This window comes from Anolis carolinensis, unplaced genomic scaffold (assembly GCF_035594765.1).
Source record: "Anolis carolinensis isolate JA03-04 unplaced genomic scaffold, rAnoCar3.1.pri scaffold_7, whole genome shotgun sequence".
NCBI classification, from domain to species: Eukaryota; Metazoa; Chordata; class Lepidosauria; order Squamata; family Dactyloidae; genus Anolis; species Anolis carolinensis.
In genome coordinates, this window is record NW_026943818.1 from 6547690 (window position 1) to 6566682 (window position 18993).

At 41.2% G+C, this 18993-nt stretch overlaps 1 protein-coding gene across 2 annotated transcripts in view; it reads right to left on the bottom strand.

The window, feature by feature from the left end:
* Positions 1-457: 457 nt before the first annotated feature.
* atp6v1g1 (ATPase H+ transporting V1 subunit G1) overlaps positions 458-18993 on the bottom strand; it is a 33526-nt gene continuing 14990 nt past the window's right edge. The window contains exons 1-3 of one of the 2 annotated variants that reach the window (XM_003227534.3): positions 6502-6702; positions 2573-2673; positions 458-1112 (exon numbers count right to left, since the gene is read on the bottom strand). In XM_003227534.3, coding sequence (XP_003227582.1) covers positions 939-1112; positions 2573-2673; positions 6502-6583 — 357 coding nt within the window. In that variant the 5' untranslated portion in view covers positions 6584-6702 and the 3' untranslated portion in view covers positions 458-938. Of the gene's footprint in view, positions 1113-2572; positions 2674-6501; positions 6703-18993 lie in introns of those variants that run through there. The other variant, XM_062959653.1, reaches the window with a different exon arrangement.

Below are 18993 nucleotides of genomic sequence, written 5' to 3' on the forward strand. Positions count from 1 at the left end.
ATGGCAACATTCACACTTGCCTCAAACAGACAAAGAGTTCTTTCTCCCACTCTATATATTCCACAGATAAATAAACCCCACTTGTCCAGTTTCCAACAGATGCCTCAACCTCTTAGGATGCCTACCACACATGTGGGCAAAACATCAGGAGAGAATGCTTCTGGAACATAGTCATACAGCCCAGAAAACTCATAGCAACCTTGTGACTCTGGCCATGAAAGCCTTCGACAACACATTATAACATAGATGTTCAACAGGCAGGTTATTTAACTATTACTATTATTATTATTACTCTCACTCCAGAAGCAACTAGTAGTTTCTCAAGTCACTCCCGACACGAAAAAAAAATATTATCATCATCATCATCACCATTCCAATGCTTGTGACTGAAGTATCAGTGACAGAAAGTTGGAGTTGGGCAACAAGAAAACCAAGAAAAAAGCCATTTTAATCAAAATGTGGGTTAAATCAGATCTTTACTTTTTCTCGAAGCACCATCAAGGACAGGTTTCTAGTTCAAGTTAAACAGGAAAGGTATAAAGAGGCTGGTTGTTATTACAGAACCTATTTCAAAACCACTCCTTACACAACAAATAAATTCAACCTCCACCACTTTTCCTACAAAGCGAGGTAGAGGGAGGTGCTCTTTGGACCCAAATTCATAGAGCTATGCAGAAGGAGGCCTGCCTTCATATTTCAAATACTTAGGACAGCATGTGGACTTAATACTTATTGCAAAGCATCCCAAGAGTCACCTTCTATAATAAAGCACTTTGGAGACACAATAATTGAACTAAAGAGACAAAAGGAACATTTTTTTCTTGCTTAGGGAGGAGATCAAGAATATCTACAACTCTTGGAAATAAGTTAAGCTCTTTTATCAAAGAAGGGGCAGAGCTGGAGTTGGTATTATGCTCCGTGAAGGTTTAGATATTCTTCTAGCCATTGATGCGGTAGTTCAAATGGATCTCTGGCTTGATATCGCAGACGAGGTTCAGCAGGCTGTTGAGGACTTCTTCCCGGTTCTTCTGGAAGTTGCTCTGGAGCACAAACATCTTCTCCTGGGTCTCCTTCTCCACTTCGGTAGTGGAGCTGCCGTGGGACCCCAGAGCCTGAGAGAAAACGGCACACATCAAGCTCTGAATGGCTTAGGATTCGGTGATCAGAAAACGGCACCTCATACTGAGTCCATTCAGATTGTGAGGACATCTGGAGAAGTCCTCCTGGCCCCACCAAATAATAAGAAACAACACTATGTAACACAATTTTGTTCCTGGATTATAAATATAATACAATATAATAACTATTATAATTATATATTTATATTATCTTTAATATTAATAATATTAATAATAATAATAATAATAATATTGCAATATAGTGATATAGTTCAATATAGTAATATATAATGCTTATATTGTGCTACGCTAATAATATAGTATATCGTATGTACATATAACTTGTCAGCCAACCTGAGTCCCCTTCGGGGTGAGAAGGGCGGGATATATATGCCGCTAATAAATAAATAAATAAATCTCCTAATTGGTTTGATCACAAAAACATGGGAAAAGTTTATTAAACTGCCAAAACTTTGTTTTTGCAAGACATTACAGCACATGTTGCTATAGTTTTCAATGAATGTCTCATACAGTCTCAGTCAGTTCAACATGGTGGCAGCAGAATAAAAACAATGGCTGATAATTGAGTCTCAGTTAATTCAACCTAGTTTGTGCCGAACACAAAAAATCAAAGAAAGGAGTGCACAATTCAAAAAGGAAATAACATTTTCAAACCAGGAACATTTCCTTTCCTTCAGAGGAAGGGGAAATCAGCCTCAAATGGCTCTGCGACTATTCTGCGAGGAACATATAAATACCGACTTTGCCACCCCAAAAATGGGGGATGTGAGTATTACACGCATACTGTGATTTTATTGTGTTACTGTTTTTATTGATGTAATACTGTTTTGGGTTTGTCCCAGTGTAAGCCGCCCCGAGTCCTTCAGGGCATAGTGGGGTATAAAAATAAAGTTGTTATTATTATTATTATTATTAAAGTTATTATTATTATTATTATTATCATCATCATCACACATTTGTTTTATTATTATTTTATTATAATGTAGTACCCATTATGGCCTATTAGAAATCCCTCCAATTTTTTTATTGTGTCAGAAACATACTGCAAGTTGCTTCTGGTGTGTGAGAATCGGCTGTCTACAAAGACATTGCCCAGGGGATGCCCAAATGTGTTACCATCCTGCTGGGAGGTTTCTCTCATGTCCACGTATGGGAGGCTAGGGCTGACAGATGTATTATCATACAGTCTAGACACTGTGAGCTCCCAACACATTAAATACAAACACGGTCTAAACAACAGAAGCAAAAGCCTGCCAACAGGGAAAGTAGTGCCACAGTTTGGGTACCACAAAAAAATCCTTCCTGTTCCAATTAGCTAAGCCTTCTTTCCTGAATGGAGTATATACTTTTTACTAAGAGGGCAACTCTGCAATTCTACAAGCCAACAGGGACAAAATGAAAACAACTATTAGTGTACATTAGTGGTAACTCACCGCTTCCTCCTTTGCCTTGAATTCCTTCTCCCTCTGTAAGCGATACTGTTCGATTTCAGCTTGGGCTTCTTCTTTCGCTTGCTTCAGCCGCCGGTTCTTTCCTGTTTTTGTGAGAAGAGCAAAACAGATGAGATATCAAAGGCAATAAGCAGCTTACCTAAGATTAAACAGTACATCAAATCCAGACAATGCCTGGCAGTGTTTTCGGATTTAGCGATAGGCTACAAAATCCCTTTAGCGAACTCGGGGACGACACCATGGAGAAGAGACAGAACGGAGAGAGCTTTCTGTCTGTATTTGGATAGGTTTTTATCGAGGATATTGCTTCTAAAACTTTTGACCATTTGACCATCACTCCATATGAAGGGTTGACTTCTACAAGGAGAGGTCCATCGAGACATCTCTAACATGAAAAGAGAAGCAGGATCTCATCTAAGCCATCAAATAAAAAGAAGAAAAATCACAAGAAGAGATAAGACCTGCTACGCAATGCTTTGCCCTAATCCCAAGAATAGAGAGAATTCCAGGCTTTCAGGAGTCAAACCTAGGAAGAAACCCCACTGAATCCAATGAGACTCAAATTAAAGGACTGTACTGTTAAAGCTGCCTTTGCAGCTAACGGAATAGCTCCAATCTCAACATTTTTCATCTTTTCCATCGTCTGCGGTAACAAATCACATCCTAAAGAAAAAAAAACAGTTTCCAGTATGTGCGTTGGGAGTCACACTTCCCTATTACTACTATTCTGCACATGATATGGTTTGAGTAATCCTGGCATCTCATCTTGGGGAAGACAAAAAAGAAATAATTCCATTAACCACAGAATTCAATAGGAAGTATAGCAAATCTGACTTTTAATTGGGTTGCTGTGAGTTTTCCAGACTGTACGTGCATGTTCCAAAAAGCATTATCTCCTGACACTTAGCCCACATTCTCAGAGATTGTGAGGTATATTGGAAACTACACAAATGAGGTTTGTATGTCTATAGAATAACGCCCAGGGTGGGAGAAAGAACTCTTGTCTGTTTGAGGTAAGTGTGAATGTTGCAGTTAATCACCTTGATTAGAATTGAATAGCCTGGCAGCTTCAAAGCCTGGCTGACACCAAATGCAGCAGCATTGCCCAGACACGAATCAAGGAACATGAACGGCACTGCAGAATAATTCAACCAGAAAAGTCAGCCATAGCAGAGCACTCAATGAACCAACTTGAACCCAGTATATTATTTGAGAACACAGAAATGCTCAACCACGCTCATAACCATCATGCCAGATGACAGAGAGAAGCCATTGAAATCAACAAGCATGTGGACAATTCCAACAGAAAGGAGGAAACCATTAAAATGAACAAAATCTAGCTACCAGTATTTAAAAAATTCTAAAATCAGGACAGTAAATAAAGAACAACACTCTGAAAACAGGGGAATTCCAGACAGGACACAATCAGGGCCAGCTAACAGATCTCAAAAAAGGATTCTCCCAAGAGGAAACAGCCAGGCTTTGAATCTGAAAGGCCATTCAGTCAGGGCCAGCTAAAATCCTACCAACAAAGGATTGCCCCAGGCAGGAAGCAGCCATGCTTTGAAGCTGCAAGGCTATTCAATGCTAATTAATGAATCAAATGAATCTGTGGCACTTTAATCTACGTTTCTGAGTTCACAACTTATAATATACACTTTGTTAATCTATCATTACAGTCTCACTGTTTTAATTCTATGTTTTTAATAAGTGTGTTTCATTCTTCTGGTCAATGTTTAAATATTATAATCAGTGCATGTTATTGTACATTGATGTATTGTACATTGTTATTGTTTTGTATCTGATATTTCTGTGAGCCGCCCCGAATCCCCTCCGGGGGAGATGGTGGCGGGATACAAATAAACTTATTATTATTATTATTATAAAAGTATGACACAGCAAACAAGATAGATATGCTGGATTTCGTATCACAAAAACCACAAGTCGAACACTTCCCAAGCATTTAGGACTGTGTGATGTATTTTCGGATGATGCGTGCAGATCCCAGCAGGGTGTCCTTTTGCAGTTGGCAGATCGTAATTTTGCCAATGTCTATTGTTTCCAAATGCCGGCTGAGATCTTTTGGCACGGCACCCAGTGTGCCCATCACCACTGGGACCACCTGCACTGGTTTCTGCCAGAGTCTTTGAAGTTCAATCTTGAGGTCCTGATAGCGGCTGAGTTTTTCCTGTTGTTTTTCGTCAATGCGACTGTCACCTGGGATGGCAACATCAATGATCCAAACCTTTTTCTTCTCCACAACTGTGATGTCTGGTGTGTTGTGTTCCAGAACTTTGTCAGTCTGGATTCGGAAGTCCCACAGTATCTTTGCGTGCTCATTTTCCAATACTTTTGTAGGTTTGTGATCCCACCAGTTCTTTACTCCTGGGAGGTGGTACTTGAGGCATAAGTTCCAATGAATCATTTGGGCCACATAGTTGTGCCTCTGTTTGTAGTCTGTCTGTGCAATTTTCTTACAGCAGCTGAGTTTCGTCAGTTTCCTTGCACAGTCTGCATTTTGGGTCATCAGCTGATTTTTCGATCTTGGCCTTGATTGCATTTGTTCCGATGGCTTGCTCTTGGGCTGCAAGGATCAGGCCTTCTGTCTCCTTCTTCAGTTTTCTTCTTCTTATTATTATTATTATTATTACAGTAGAGTCTCACTTATCCAACACTCACTTATCCAACGTTCTGGATTATCCAACAAATTTTTGTAGTCAATGTTTTCAATATATCATGATATTTTGGTGCTAAATTCATAAATACAGTAATTACTATGTAGCATTACTGCATATTGAACTACTTTTTCTGTCAAATTTCTTGTATAACATGATGTTTTGGTGCTTAATTTGTAAAATCATACCCTAATTTGATGTTTAATAGGCTTCTCCTTAATCTCTCCTTATTATCCAACATATTCGCTTATCCAACGTTCTGCCGGCCCGTTTATGTTGGATAAGTGAGACTCTACTGTATTATTATTAAGGGAGCCCTGTTGGCGAAGTGCGTTAAAAGCACTGAGCTGGAGACCGAAAGGTCCCAGGTTCAAACCCCGGGACCGGCGTGAGCGGGCACTGTTAGCCCCAGCTCCTGCCAACCTAGCAGTTCGAAAACATGCCAATGTGAGTAGATCAATAGGTACCGCTCCGGCGGGAAGGTAACGGCGCTCCATGCAGTCATGCCGGCCACATGACCTTGGAGGGGGTTTTTTTTCGTGTCAGGAGCAACTTGAGTTGCTTCTTCAGAATTGGCTGTCTGCAAGGACGTTGCCCAGCGGACGCCCGGATGTTTTGATGTTTTTACCATCCTTGTGGTAGGCTTTTCTCATGTCCCCGCATGGAGCTGGAGCTGATAGAGGGAGCTCATCCGTACTCTCCCCGGGTGGGATTCGAACCTGGCAGCTTTCAGGTCAGCAACCCAACCTTCAAGTAAGTCACTTAGTCCACTACGCCATCTGGGGGCTCCACCTTGGAGGTGTCTATGGACAACGCCGGCTCTTCGGCTTAGAAATGGAGATGAGCACCAACCCCCAGAACCAGACGCGACTGGACTTAACGTCAGGGGAAAACCTTTACCTTTTTATTATTATTAATCAATGTGATTAATTGCAACATTCACACTTGCCTCAAACAGACAAGAGTTCTTTCTCCCATCCTGGACATTATTCCACAGGTATATAAACCCTGTTCAGTTTACAACAGACCTCACAACCTCTGAGAATGCCTGCCATGGATGTGGGAGAAACGTCAGGAGAGAATGCTTCTGGGATATGGCCAGAAAGCCCTGAAAAAGCACACCAACCTAGACAGTGATTCATTTTTCCCCGACTGTGAGAGTCAGGGCTCCAAGGGTTGATAGGAAGGCCTAGTAGTAGTAGTAGTAGATAGATAGGCCTACTAGGCCTCACTCACTCTTGCGGGCCTCGGCGACCTTCTCGGCGGCTCTCTTCTCGGCCTGCAGCAGCTGCTGGATGCCCTGCGACTGGCTGGCCATGGCTGGCGGGCGCGGCGCTCTCCTGCAGCTCCTGCCGGCTCCCTTCGCCGCCTCTCCGGAGAACCCTTGCCTCCTTCCTCGCGGCTTCACAAGCGGAAGTGGAATGAAGGCGCCGGAGCTCAGCTGACTAGTCACATTGAGCGAGGGGCGGGAGTAAAACAGCCTAGTCCCGCCTCCGCCGGCCAATCGTAAAAGCCAATAGGGTGAGGCGCCCCTCAATCAAAGGATATTGACAGCACGGCCATGACGAGAGCAATTGTCGACGAGGCAGGTCGTTTAAAAGGGGCTAGTCCCGCCTTCGCTTGAAAAATCTCAAAGCCGATAGGATATTGACAAAGGAGATTGACAGCCAGTTCGGGAATGGACCCAAACAATGATGGATCTGGACCAAACTTGGCCTGGGCATTTTGGAGTTGTTGGTACTGGGATTTATAGTTCACCTGCAATCAATGAGCACTCTGAACTCCACCAGTGATGGAACTGGACCAAACTTGGCCTGCAGACCCATTATGCCCAAATGTGAATACTGGTAAGTTCTGAGGGGAATTGGCCTGGGCATTTTGGAGTTGTTGGTACTGGGATTTATAGTTCACTTACAATCAATGAGCACTCTGAACTCAACCAAAGATGGAATTGGACCAAACTTGGCACAGAGAGGCCCCATGACCTGCAAAAATAATAATAATAATAATACTGGAGGTCTTTGAGGGAAGGAAATTCATTTTGATTTGGGGGAGTTGTAGTTCACCTACATCCAGAGAACACTATGAACCCAAACACCAATAGATCTCGGTCAAACTTGGCACACATACTTGATATGATGAAATTTTATTACTGGATGGGTCTGGGTTAGGGTTAGAGAACTGTCCTTCCTTTCTGGGAGTTGTAGTTCACCCACAACCAGGGAAACTGTGACCTCCACCGATGATGGATCTGGACCAAACTTGGCACACAGAACCCGCATTACTAACTCAACCTATTGGAGGAGTTTGAGGGGATTGACTCACCATAGTGGGAGTTGTAGTTCACCCTACAGCCAGAGAACACACTGAACTCTCACCCATGATGCATCCAGAGAAAACTTGACCAACATAACAAACTTTAAGTCAGGGGTCCCCAAACTTTTGAAGCAGAGGGCCGGTCCACAGACCTTCAGACTGTGGAGGGGCCGAATTATCATTTGAAAAAAAATACAAACAAATTCCTATGCATACTGCACATGTCTTATTTGTAGAGCAACAACAACAACAACGAAAGAATACAATATTTAAAAATGAAAACAATTTTAACCAACATAAACCTATTAGGATTTCAATGGAAAGTGTGGGCCTGCTGCTGGCCAATGAGATAGTCAAGTTAATTAGGATTGTTGTTGTTGTTTTGTGCCTTCAAGTCATGTCAGACTTTGGCCGAGCCCAAGTCTAAAATTAATTATTTATTTACTACATTTATATCCCACCCTTCTCACCCCGAAGGGGACTCAGAGCAGCTGTATGTACATACAATATATTATATTATTAGCATAACACAATATTAGCATTATATATTACTATACTGAACTGTGGTGCAGACGGGAGAGCAATGAGTCACTGGCCAGGAGGTCATAAGTTCGAGGCCCGCTCGGAGCTATGTTTGTTTGTCTTTGTCCTGTGTTAAAAAGGCATTGAATGTTTGCCTAATATGTGTAATGTGATCCGCCCTGAGTCCCCTTCGGGGTGAGAAGGGCGGAATATAAATGATGTAAATAAATAAATAAATAAATATACCACTATCTTCTATATATATAAAAGAGTGATGGCATCAGGGCAGCGGACAAAACAACAAAACTACAGGCCCCCCCAACCTCGAAATTTGACAACACAACCCATCATCCACGGCTCTAGGTTGATACAACAAAAAGAAAAGAAAAATAAAGTCCTAATTACAGGGAGAGGAAGAATAGTTTTTATCCAATTGCTGCCAGTTTGAAGGCTAAGCTCCGCCCACTTGGTCTCCTAGCAACCTACTCAGCCCAGGGAACAGGCACAGTTAGGCCTCACTTACCCTCTTCAACAGATTATCAGATTTTAACGTCCCTGATTGTTTCCATGTTAGCTGGCCCTGATTGTTAGCTGGCCCTGATTGTTTCCATGCATTCATTCCGGCCATATGGCCTTGGAGGAGTCTACGGACAACGCCAGCTCTTTGGCTTAGAAATGGAAATGAGCCCCAACCCCTAGAGTCAGACATGACTGGACTGAATGTCAGGAAAAAACCTTTACCCTTTACCTTAACTACCACCAATTCCTCCATACAGTAGAGTCTCACTTATGCAAGCCTCGCTTATCCAAGTTTCTGGATTATCCAAGCCATTTTTGTAGTCTATGTTTCCAATATATCGTGATATTTTGGTGCTAAATTCGTAAATACAGTAATTACAACATAACTTTACTGTGTATTGAACGGCTTTTTCTGTCAAATTTGATATATAACATGATGTTTTGGTGTTTAATTTGTAAAATCATAACCTAATTTGATGTTTAACAGGCTTTTCTTTAATCCCTCCTTATTATCCAAGATATTCGCTTATCCAAGCTTCTGCTGGTCCGTTTAGCTTGGATAAGTGAGACTCTACTGTACTTTATTTCCCATACCACCATACTTCGCCACAGCAACGCGTGGCCGGGCACAGCTAGTACTATTATATAATATGTAATATATAACATATAATTAATATTATTATATGGTATTACTGTTAGTATTATATTGTATAACATAAGATTATTATCAATATTATATGTATATACAATATATTATATTATTAAAACTGATATAAAAATATTATATTATAAAACTGAGGGCGGGGGCCAGGTAAATGACCTTGGAGGGCCGCATCCGGCCCCCGGGCCTTAGTTTGGGGACCCTTGCTTTAAGTACTGATGTTTCTCGGGGTTAACCTGGCATGATGTGAGTTGTAGTTCATCCACAACCTTATGCATTTTGTACAATTAGAAAAATGACTTTTTCAAATAAACCGGGCAAAGCTGTGTACCCAAGTTAGTAATAACAATAATAATTACAACAACAACCACAACAACAACATAATAATTATAATAATTATAATAATATAGTAATAATAATAATAATAATAATAAACTTTATTTGTATTCCGCCCTATCTCCCCAAGGGGACTTGTGTTCGACTTGTGATTTTGTGATACGAAATCCAGCATATGTATCCCGTTTGCCATGTCATACTATGTCTTTGTGTCAATATAATAATAATAATAATAATAATAATAATAATAGTACATCACACAGTCATAGACACTTGGGAAGTGTTCGACTTGTGATTTTGTGACATGAAATCCAGCATATCGATCTTGTTTGCTGTGTCATACAATGATGTTGTGTCAATAATAATAATAATAATATATAATAATGATAATAATAATACATCACACAGTCCTAGACATTTGGGAAGTGTTTGACTTGTGATTTTGTGACACGAAATCCAGCATATATATCTCGTTTGCCATGTCATACTGTGTCTTTGCGTCAATAATAATAATAATAATATAATAATAATACATCACACAGTCCTAGATACTTGGGAAGTGTTCGACTTGTGATTTTGTGACATGAAATCCAGCATATATATCTCATTTGCCATGTCATACTGTGTCTTTGCGTCATAATAATAATAATAATAATAATAATAATAATAATAATAATAATAATACATCACACAGTCCTAGACACTTGGGAAGTGTTCAACTTGTGATTTTGTGATACGAAATCCAACATATATATATCTCATTTGCTGTCGTACTCTGTCTTTGTGTCAATAATAAACTTTATTTGTATTCCGCCCTATCTCCCCAAGGGGACTCAGGGCAAATTCCAACATATAATGGCAAACATTCAATGACTCCGTAAACAAACAAACAAACAAATAACATCCTGCTTTTATCTCTTGGCTGAGACACAAAGTGGCTCAAAACATTTCAAAAATGCCATTTAAAATCCACAACATAGAAATATGAAACTATAATTAAACAAGTCCTATTATTATTATTATTATTATTACTACTACTACTACAGTAGAGTCTCACTTATCCAAGCTAGACGGGCCAGCAAAAGCTTGGATAAGCAAATAGCTTGGATAATGAGGGATTAAGGAAAAGCCTATTAAACATCAAATTAGGTTATGATTTTACAAATTAAGCACCAAAACATCATGTTATACAACAAATTTGACAGAAAAAGTAGTTCAATATGCAGTAATGTTATGTTGTAATAACTGTATTTACGAATTTTGCACCAAAATATCACGATATATTGAAAACATTGACTACAAAAATGGCTTGGATAATCCAGAAGCTTGGATAAGCGAGGCTTGGATAAGTGAGACTCCACTGTATATGATTCTGAAGTTTGTTATGTTATGTAAATTACAATACTTGGTCAAATAAAATACTTGGCCAGAGTATAAATACTTTTAATAACGTTTGAAGCAATAATAGGCATTGTTTCCATTTGATATAATAAGTAAAGGTAAAGGTTTTCCCCTGACGTTAAGTCCAGTCGTGTCCGACTCTGGGGGTTGGTGCTCATCTCCATTTCTAAGCCGAAGAGCCGGCATTATCCATAGACACCTCCAAGGGTCTTGTTGCCGGCATGACTGCATGGAGCGCCATTACCTTCCCGCTGGAGTACCTATTGATCTACTCACATTCCCATGTCTATAGACACCTCCAAAGTCATGTGGCCATTGGCATGACCGCATGGAGCTCCATAACCTTCCTGCCGAAGCGGTACCTATTGATCTACTCACATTGGCATGTTTTCGAACTGCTAGGTTGGCAGAAGCTAGGGCTAACAGCGGGTGCTCACCCCGCTCCCTGGATTCGAACCTGCAACCTTTCAGTCCGCAAGTTCAGCAGCTCAGCGCTTTAACACGCTGCGCCACTGGGCGCTCCCTATTTAATATAATACTCAGTGATTAAACCATAAAATAAACTCTCTTTATGTGTGTGTGTGCCGTCCAGAATTTTATCCCCAACGCTATAATATATGTTACGGGCGGTTACATTGGAGGAAAATTGGAGAGGGCGAAAATCAATCTCTCCCGCTTTTCCACCTCATCCATCAGCATTGAGAGCTCCCCGAACAGCAAACCTGGCGCTGTCAAAACTTATGGGTTTGTTTTTTTTTTACCTTCTCGTTGCGGAAAAGAGCCCCAAGGCCATGCAAAATGAAAGAGTCGAAATAAAATGCCGAGGAGCTGCGAAAACAAACAACGAACCTGGAAAGAGACGGAGAAAGCGAGAGGGGGGAGACCTGGCGACAATGTCGCTCAGTGGAATGAAATTGCATTTCTGGAATTAATAGCTCCGATTAACCCGGAATAACCATAGCAACGCAGCAGTCATCAGGAACAATCAACTGGCTTCCCACACAGCCGCAGGTGGTGGAAGTGTTCGGTGGCCCGGTGGTAGGATTTGCACACAGTGCACAAATCCCAACGCAGTTGCAGCGGAGAAAGCCCGTATCCTGCAAATTTGGGTTCGAAAGTATGAGAACGAGCCGTTCCCGACTGCTTTTCCGCTTGCACTCCCTCAATCTCAACATCCATCAATTGTAAACATCACCACAACTTCAGATAAATCTAGTGTTGTCGCTCAGCAAGTGGCAAAGGATTTTTCTGATGACGGGTCAGGGAATGAGTGGGATGATCGGTTTCAAAGTATATATTTGATCGGAGAGAGTTGCAAGCAGATGAGACCGATTTTGTGGATTCCTGTGCTCGTTCCCAGGCAAAAGGGGAAAGTGAAACTTCCCGTTCTCTTGAGAAAAGGCATTTGAGTGCTCTCGGGAAACTAGATTAGGACCAAGAACACAAGGAGTGAAAAATCAACAAATATTCTCAGAGAATCCAAGATAAGACCTTGAAGGCCAGGTGTCTTTGGCATGATTTCATGGGTGCCTGGATGGACTTAAATTAAGTAGTGTGGTCTTCTAGTCTCTCAGTGGAGATAACGTTGCTATAAGGCAGTGGTTCTCAACCTTCCTGATGCCGCATCCGATGTTGTGGATTCCTGTGTCTGTTCCCAGGCAACAGGGAAAGTGAAACTTCCCGTTCCTTGAGAAAAGGCATTTGACCGATGGGGAGTGTTCTCTGGAAACTAGATTAGGACCGAGAACACAAGGAGTGAAAAATCGACAAATATTCTCAGAGAATTCAAAATAAGACCTTGAAGGCCAGGTGTCTTTGGCATGATTTCATGGGTGCCTGGATGGACTTAAATTAAGTAGTGTGGGCTTCTAGTCTCTCAGTGCAGACAACGTTGCTATAAGGCAGTGGTTCTCAACCTTCCTGATGCCGCATCCGATGTTGTGGATTCCTGTGTCTGTTCCCAGGCAACAGGGAAAGTAAAACTTCCCGTTCCCTTGAGAAAAGGCATTTGACCAATGGGGAGTGTTCTCGGGAAACTACATTAGGACCGAGAACACAAGGAGTGAAAAATCGACAGATATTCTCAGAGAATTCGAAATAAGACCTCGAAGGCCAGGTGTCTTTGGCATGATTTCATGGGTGCCTGGACGGGCTTAAATTAAGTAGTGTGGGCTTCTAGTCTCTCAGTGGAAACAACGTTGCTATAAGGCAGTGGTTCTCAACCTTCCTGATGCCATGACCCCTTAATACAGTTCCTCGTGTTGTGGTGACCCCCAACCATAAACTTATTTTCGTTGCTACCTCATAATTGTAGTTTTGCTACTGTACGTACTATAAATATCAATCTGCAGAATGTATTTTTATTCACTGGACCAAATTTGGCACAAAGACCCGATACACCCAAATTTAAATACTGGTAGGGTAGGGTTGGGGAGGGAATTGATTTTATCATTTGGGAGTTGTAGCTGCTGGGATTTATAGTTAACTTCCAATCAAAGAGCATTCCGAACTCCACCAAATTTGGCACACAGAAGTCCCATGACCAACAGAAAATATTGGAAGGGTTTGGTGGGCATTGGCCTTGAGTTTGGGAATTGTAGTTTGTGGAGATATGTAAAAGGACACCATGATGAAATCAGTTGACTGGAAAGGCATGTGTCGACAACTGATTGGCTGAGCCAGTCAGGAGCCAGAATTCTGATTGGCTATTGTCTCTAGCTTGGTGCTGAGACAAACGGCTTTAACTGCCTCTTTCACCTCAGAGAGTGAAGACAATGTTGACTGGAAATAGTCAGGAAGGGAATGGCTGCCGACTCTTTGAAGCCTGGAGAGTCAGCAGCCATTACTTATTTATTTATAAGGCAAATGAGGCACATTTAAATACTATAAAAGTATTAAAAACTGCATTTAAAACTGTGTAAAACTGAATTCTGTGTGAATTCAGAGAGACTGCTGTACATATTGTTGCCCTGTTTGACCTTTTGAACTGAGGTAAAGATACTGTTCCTTGTTACACAAGCCTGAGTGACACTTTATTATACCGCAGGGTATATCTTGGTTCAGAAACTGTAGTAAAGCTTCTATTTATTTATATCTACAACCTCTAACATAGTTCACCGACATCCAGAGAGCACTGGGGTCTCCAAACAATGACACTGCTCAACACAATTTTTGATAGAACCACTGAACAAAAATCGTGTTACATAGTGACTATGAGTTGATCTCCAATCGGTTGCTTATAAGCTCCGGACATCTGAAGAAAAGGCACTTTGAGCCCTCCCTTGCCCCTAATAAATGCTTTGCATGCCCTGCGGAAATGTCAAGAGGTACCTTGAATAGGTAAGGAGGAGACGTATTCCAATTTTAGCCATATTCCCCAGTAGGCTGTGAGAACAAAGGGCACCGTGACCTCCCCTATAATTTCCAAGCTCATTGTGTCGGAGATGCATTTTGAATAAGCAAATCCCTTGCTAGAAGTTTCCAACACAGGACAGGCATGCAATGTACATTTTTTCCTCTGACCGGCTGTTAAGTTTCTCAGCTGGAAAGGAAAAAAAGGGAAAAAGGAAGGAAACTAATCACAGTTTAGTCACCCAGCTCCAAAGTGACCTTCATTGACTGACTCTGAAGGGTAAGGAATGGATGAATGGTCCTAAAGCCTGTTGGGGAATGTGCCGTCTCCTAAAGTAAAAACACAAGGATATTCCACGCAACTAACTATTGGGCTTACCTTTAATTGTTAGTCATCGGGCGTAGTAACCTTCGAATTGGAAGGTTAATTCTGAAGGGCAAAACCACCTCGGAACCCTGTTCGATTGTATAACAATTACTGATTTTATTACGATTAAGGACAATTCCGATAAATTTGCCCATGCCTAGTGTGTGTGTGTGTGTGTGTGTGTGTGTGTGTGTGTGTGTGTATATATAACAGTATGGTGATATAGTTTAATATCTATATATATAAAAGAGTGATGGCATCAGGGCAGCGGACAAAACAACAAAACTACAGGCCCCCCAACCTCGAAATTTGACAACACAACTCATCATTCACGGCTCGAGGTTGATACAACAAAAAGAAAAGAAAAATAAAGTCCTAATTACAAGAAGAGGAATAATAGTTTTTATCCAATTGCTGCCAGTTTGAAGGCTAAGCTCCACCCACTTGGTCTCCTAGCAACCTACTCAGCCCAGGACACAGGCACGGTTAGGCCTCATTTAGGCCTCTTCCACAGATTATCAGATTTTAACTGGATTATATGGCAGTGTAGACTCAAGGACCTTCCACACTGCCATATAATCCACTTCAGTGTGCATACTAAACATAAAGACAACGATACAACAGACATTCAATACCACCACTACCTCAACAATTTCTCACCAACACCACCAGACAACACCACAGCAACGCGTGGCCGGGCACAGCTAGTAGTAATATATAATGCTAATAATATAATATAGTGTATGTACATATAATTTGTAAGCCGCTTTGAGTCCCCTTTGGGGTGAGAAGGGCGGGATATAAATGTAGTAAATACGTAAATAAAGTTATGCTGGAAGACTGAGGGGACATCTACACTGTAGAATTAATGCAGTTCGAAGCCACTTTAACCATGGTGTTATTGAAGACCCCCAACTCTACCCTTTTTTAAAAAAAAAATCGTGTCAGAAGCTACTTGAGAACATACTGCAAGTCGCTTCTAATGTGAGAGAATTGGCTGTCTACACAGACGTTGCCCAGGGGATGCCTGGATGTGTTACCAGGCTTCTCTCACATCCCCTGACTCCACCCCTAATAAAAAGGAGTCATTAATTGAATCTGGTGATTTGTAATTTTCCAAGGACGGGGGACGCCTGGCTCGAGAGCAGGACGTGTGAAAAAGTTCTTGGAGTTCTCGTGGACAATGAGTTAAACATGAGCCAACAATGTCATGCGGCAGCTAAAAAAGCCAATGGGATTTTGGCCTGCATCAATAGGAGCCTAGTGTCTAGATCTATGGAAATCACAATTCTGGGTGCCACAATTGAAGGGAGATGTTTTTCATGGTTTTCAAAGTGCATGAAGCCGACTGGCTGAGTTTGCAAAGACCTGGGGATCTGATTTGATATTTTTCCTGTTCTGCTGCTATAGAACTAGTTTAAACAGGTTTTTGTTCAGGGTGTGCTGACTGACTACTGCCTGGAAAAGATGGCTGTATACTCAGAGAGGCCTTGCTATTTCTGAGGCCTTGTTTACTGCTGAAGAAGAGGATGAAGAACCAGGAGTGTATTCTTCACTGAAGCAGATTTTATGGACCGAGAAAGGACTGTTTATAACTGCTGATTTCCGTAAGCAATCAGAGGAACTATTGTGAATACTACGGTTCTATTGATCTCTTGGAATTAGTAAAGTTCCTGCATTATTTGTTCTGAAAACCTGAGTGGTACGTCATTGTTCTGCAGGTGACTCTGGGCTCACGGAGACACGTAAGAGCTTCCATTCATCATCTACAACAGGGATCCCCAAACTTTTAAAGCAGAGGGCCAGTCCACAATCCTTCAGATTGTTGAGGGGCCGAATTATCATTTGAAAAAAAACAACGAACAAATTCCTATGCACATTGCATATGTCTTATTTGTAGTGCAAAACAACAACAATAACAATGAAAGACCAATACAGTATTTAAAAATGAAAATAATTTTAACCAACATAAACCTATCAGGATTTCAATAGGAAGTGTGGGCCTGCTTCTGGCCAATGAGATAGTCAGGTTAATTGGGATTGTTGTTGTTTGTGTCTTCAAGTCATTTCAGACTTTGGGCGAGCCTAAGTCCAGAATTATTTATTCATTAATTTACTACATTTATTTACTACATTTATATCCCACCTTTCTCACCCCAAAGGCAACTCAGAGCAGCTGTATATACATCTATATATATAAAAGAGTGATGGCATCACGGCGACCCACAAATCAACAAAACTACAGGCCCCACAACCTCGAAATTTGACAACACAACCCATCATCCACGGCTCTAGGTTGATACAACAAAAAGAAAAGAAAAATAAAGTCCTAATTAGAGGGAGAGCAATAATTGCTTTTATCCAATTGCTGCCAGTTAGAGGGCTAAGCTCCTCCAACTTGGGCTCCTAGCAACCCAATAAAAAATAATAAAAAAACACTAAAAATAATTAAAAACACTAAAAAATTAATACAATGAAATACTGTAATAACAGAAAATAACTAAAAATAATACAAGAAAATAATAACATGTAATAAATAAAAAGATAACTTACAATAAAAATAATTTAAAAATACAAATAACGTCAAATAAAAATTACACAACAATTTTTAACCAATACCACCACCACTTTGCCACAGCAACGCGTGGCCGGGCACAGCTAGTACAATATATATTATTAGCATAGCACAATATTAGCATTATATATTACTATATTGAACTTTACCACTATACTGTAATATTATATGTAATATATAACATATAATTAATATTATTATATGGTATTATTAATAATATTATATTGTATAAAATGATAATATTATTATCAATATCATATGTATATAGTAAAGGGTAAAGGTTTTCCCCTGACGTTAAGTCCAGTTGTGACCGACTCTGGGGGTTGATGCTCATCTCCATTTCTAAGCCGAAGAGCCGGCGTTGTCCATAGACACCTCCAAGGTCATGTGGCCAGCATGACTGCATGGAGCACTGTTACCTTCCCGCCAGAGCGGTACCTATTGATCTACTCACATTTGCATGTTTTCGAATTGTTGGCAGAAGCTGGGGCTAACAGCGGGCACTCATTCCGCTCACAGGATTTGAACCTGGGACCTTTTGGTCCACAAGTTCAGCAGCTCAGTGCTTTAACACACTTCGCCACCAGGGCTCCCCATATGTATATACAATATATTATATTATTAAAACTGATATAAAAATATTATATTATTATTGAGGGCGGGGGCCAGGTAAATGACCTTGAAGGGCCGCATCCGGCCCCCGGGCCTTAGTTTGGGGACCCCTGCGTAAGATCTTCCATTCATCATCTACAATCCGCAACAATGTTGACAAGCCTGAATGTCCAGAGGAGGGTGTCTAAAATGAGCAAGGGTCTGGAGAAACTTTGTTTTTGTTTTGTTTTTTTAAACTGCTGAATTGGTTGAAACTTGTTGAGAGATTCATTGAAAAACGACAGCCAAATGTGCCGCAGGATGTCCCAAAGTTTTTGCAATTTAATAAGCTTTCCCCCATGTTTTGATGATAGAACCAATGAGGAAATGACATTGATATCGCCAACCCAGGAACAAAAATAGTGTTGCTTCGTGTTATTGCTACGGCTGTTTCCCCATCTCCTCGGAAAGTGCGATATTCGACCCGTCTCCCTCTCTTTTGGTTCCTAAATCGGCAAACTGCCGCCCTCCTGGGCTAATGATCTCTCGCAATTAAGTCACCCGTGGAGTTGGTCTTTCCACTTGCCAAGCCTGGGGCTAATGGAGTGGTTGGCAGAGATGGCGGCCTGCGCTCCTTTTGGAATATTTTTCTTGCCAAAGGCCATGGAGAGATTTCAAAGGCTGCCAGCAGCCAGCGGTAAGCCACTCAAAGAAGCTGATAAACACACACATTTTATACAGTCCAGGCTTTTGTCTTTCGCGCTGCGCACACCCAGCTGGGGCTGACTTTGCCTTGATTGGCAGAAGGGACCATTTTTGCAGAGGGTCTTGCCTTCTTTTGATTGCGATCGAAACAAGTTGCATCGAAGCCTTGCAATTCAGGGCTGAGGCCATTTCAGCAACTTCGTGATTTCTCATGATTCTTGTCTGTTTCGCTCGAAGCTCATCTTTAATCCGTCTCCCTTTACATCATCAGTTTTCCCATCAATGCTGGTAGTAGTCAGTATAACCAGTGATGTTAAATGCTGGCAGTAACCAGTACAACCAGTGATGCTGTACCGAGGCAGCAACCAGTATAACCAGTGATGT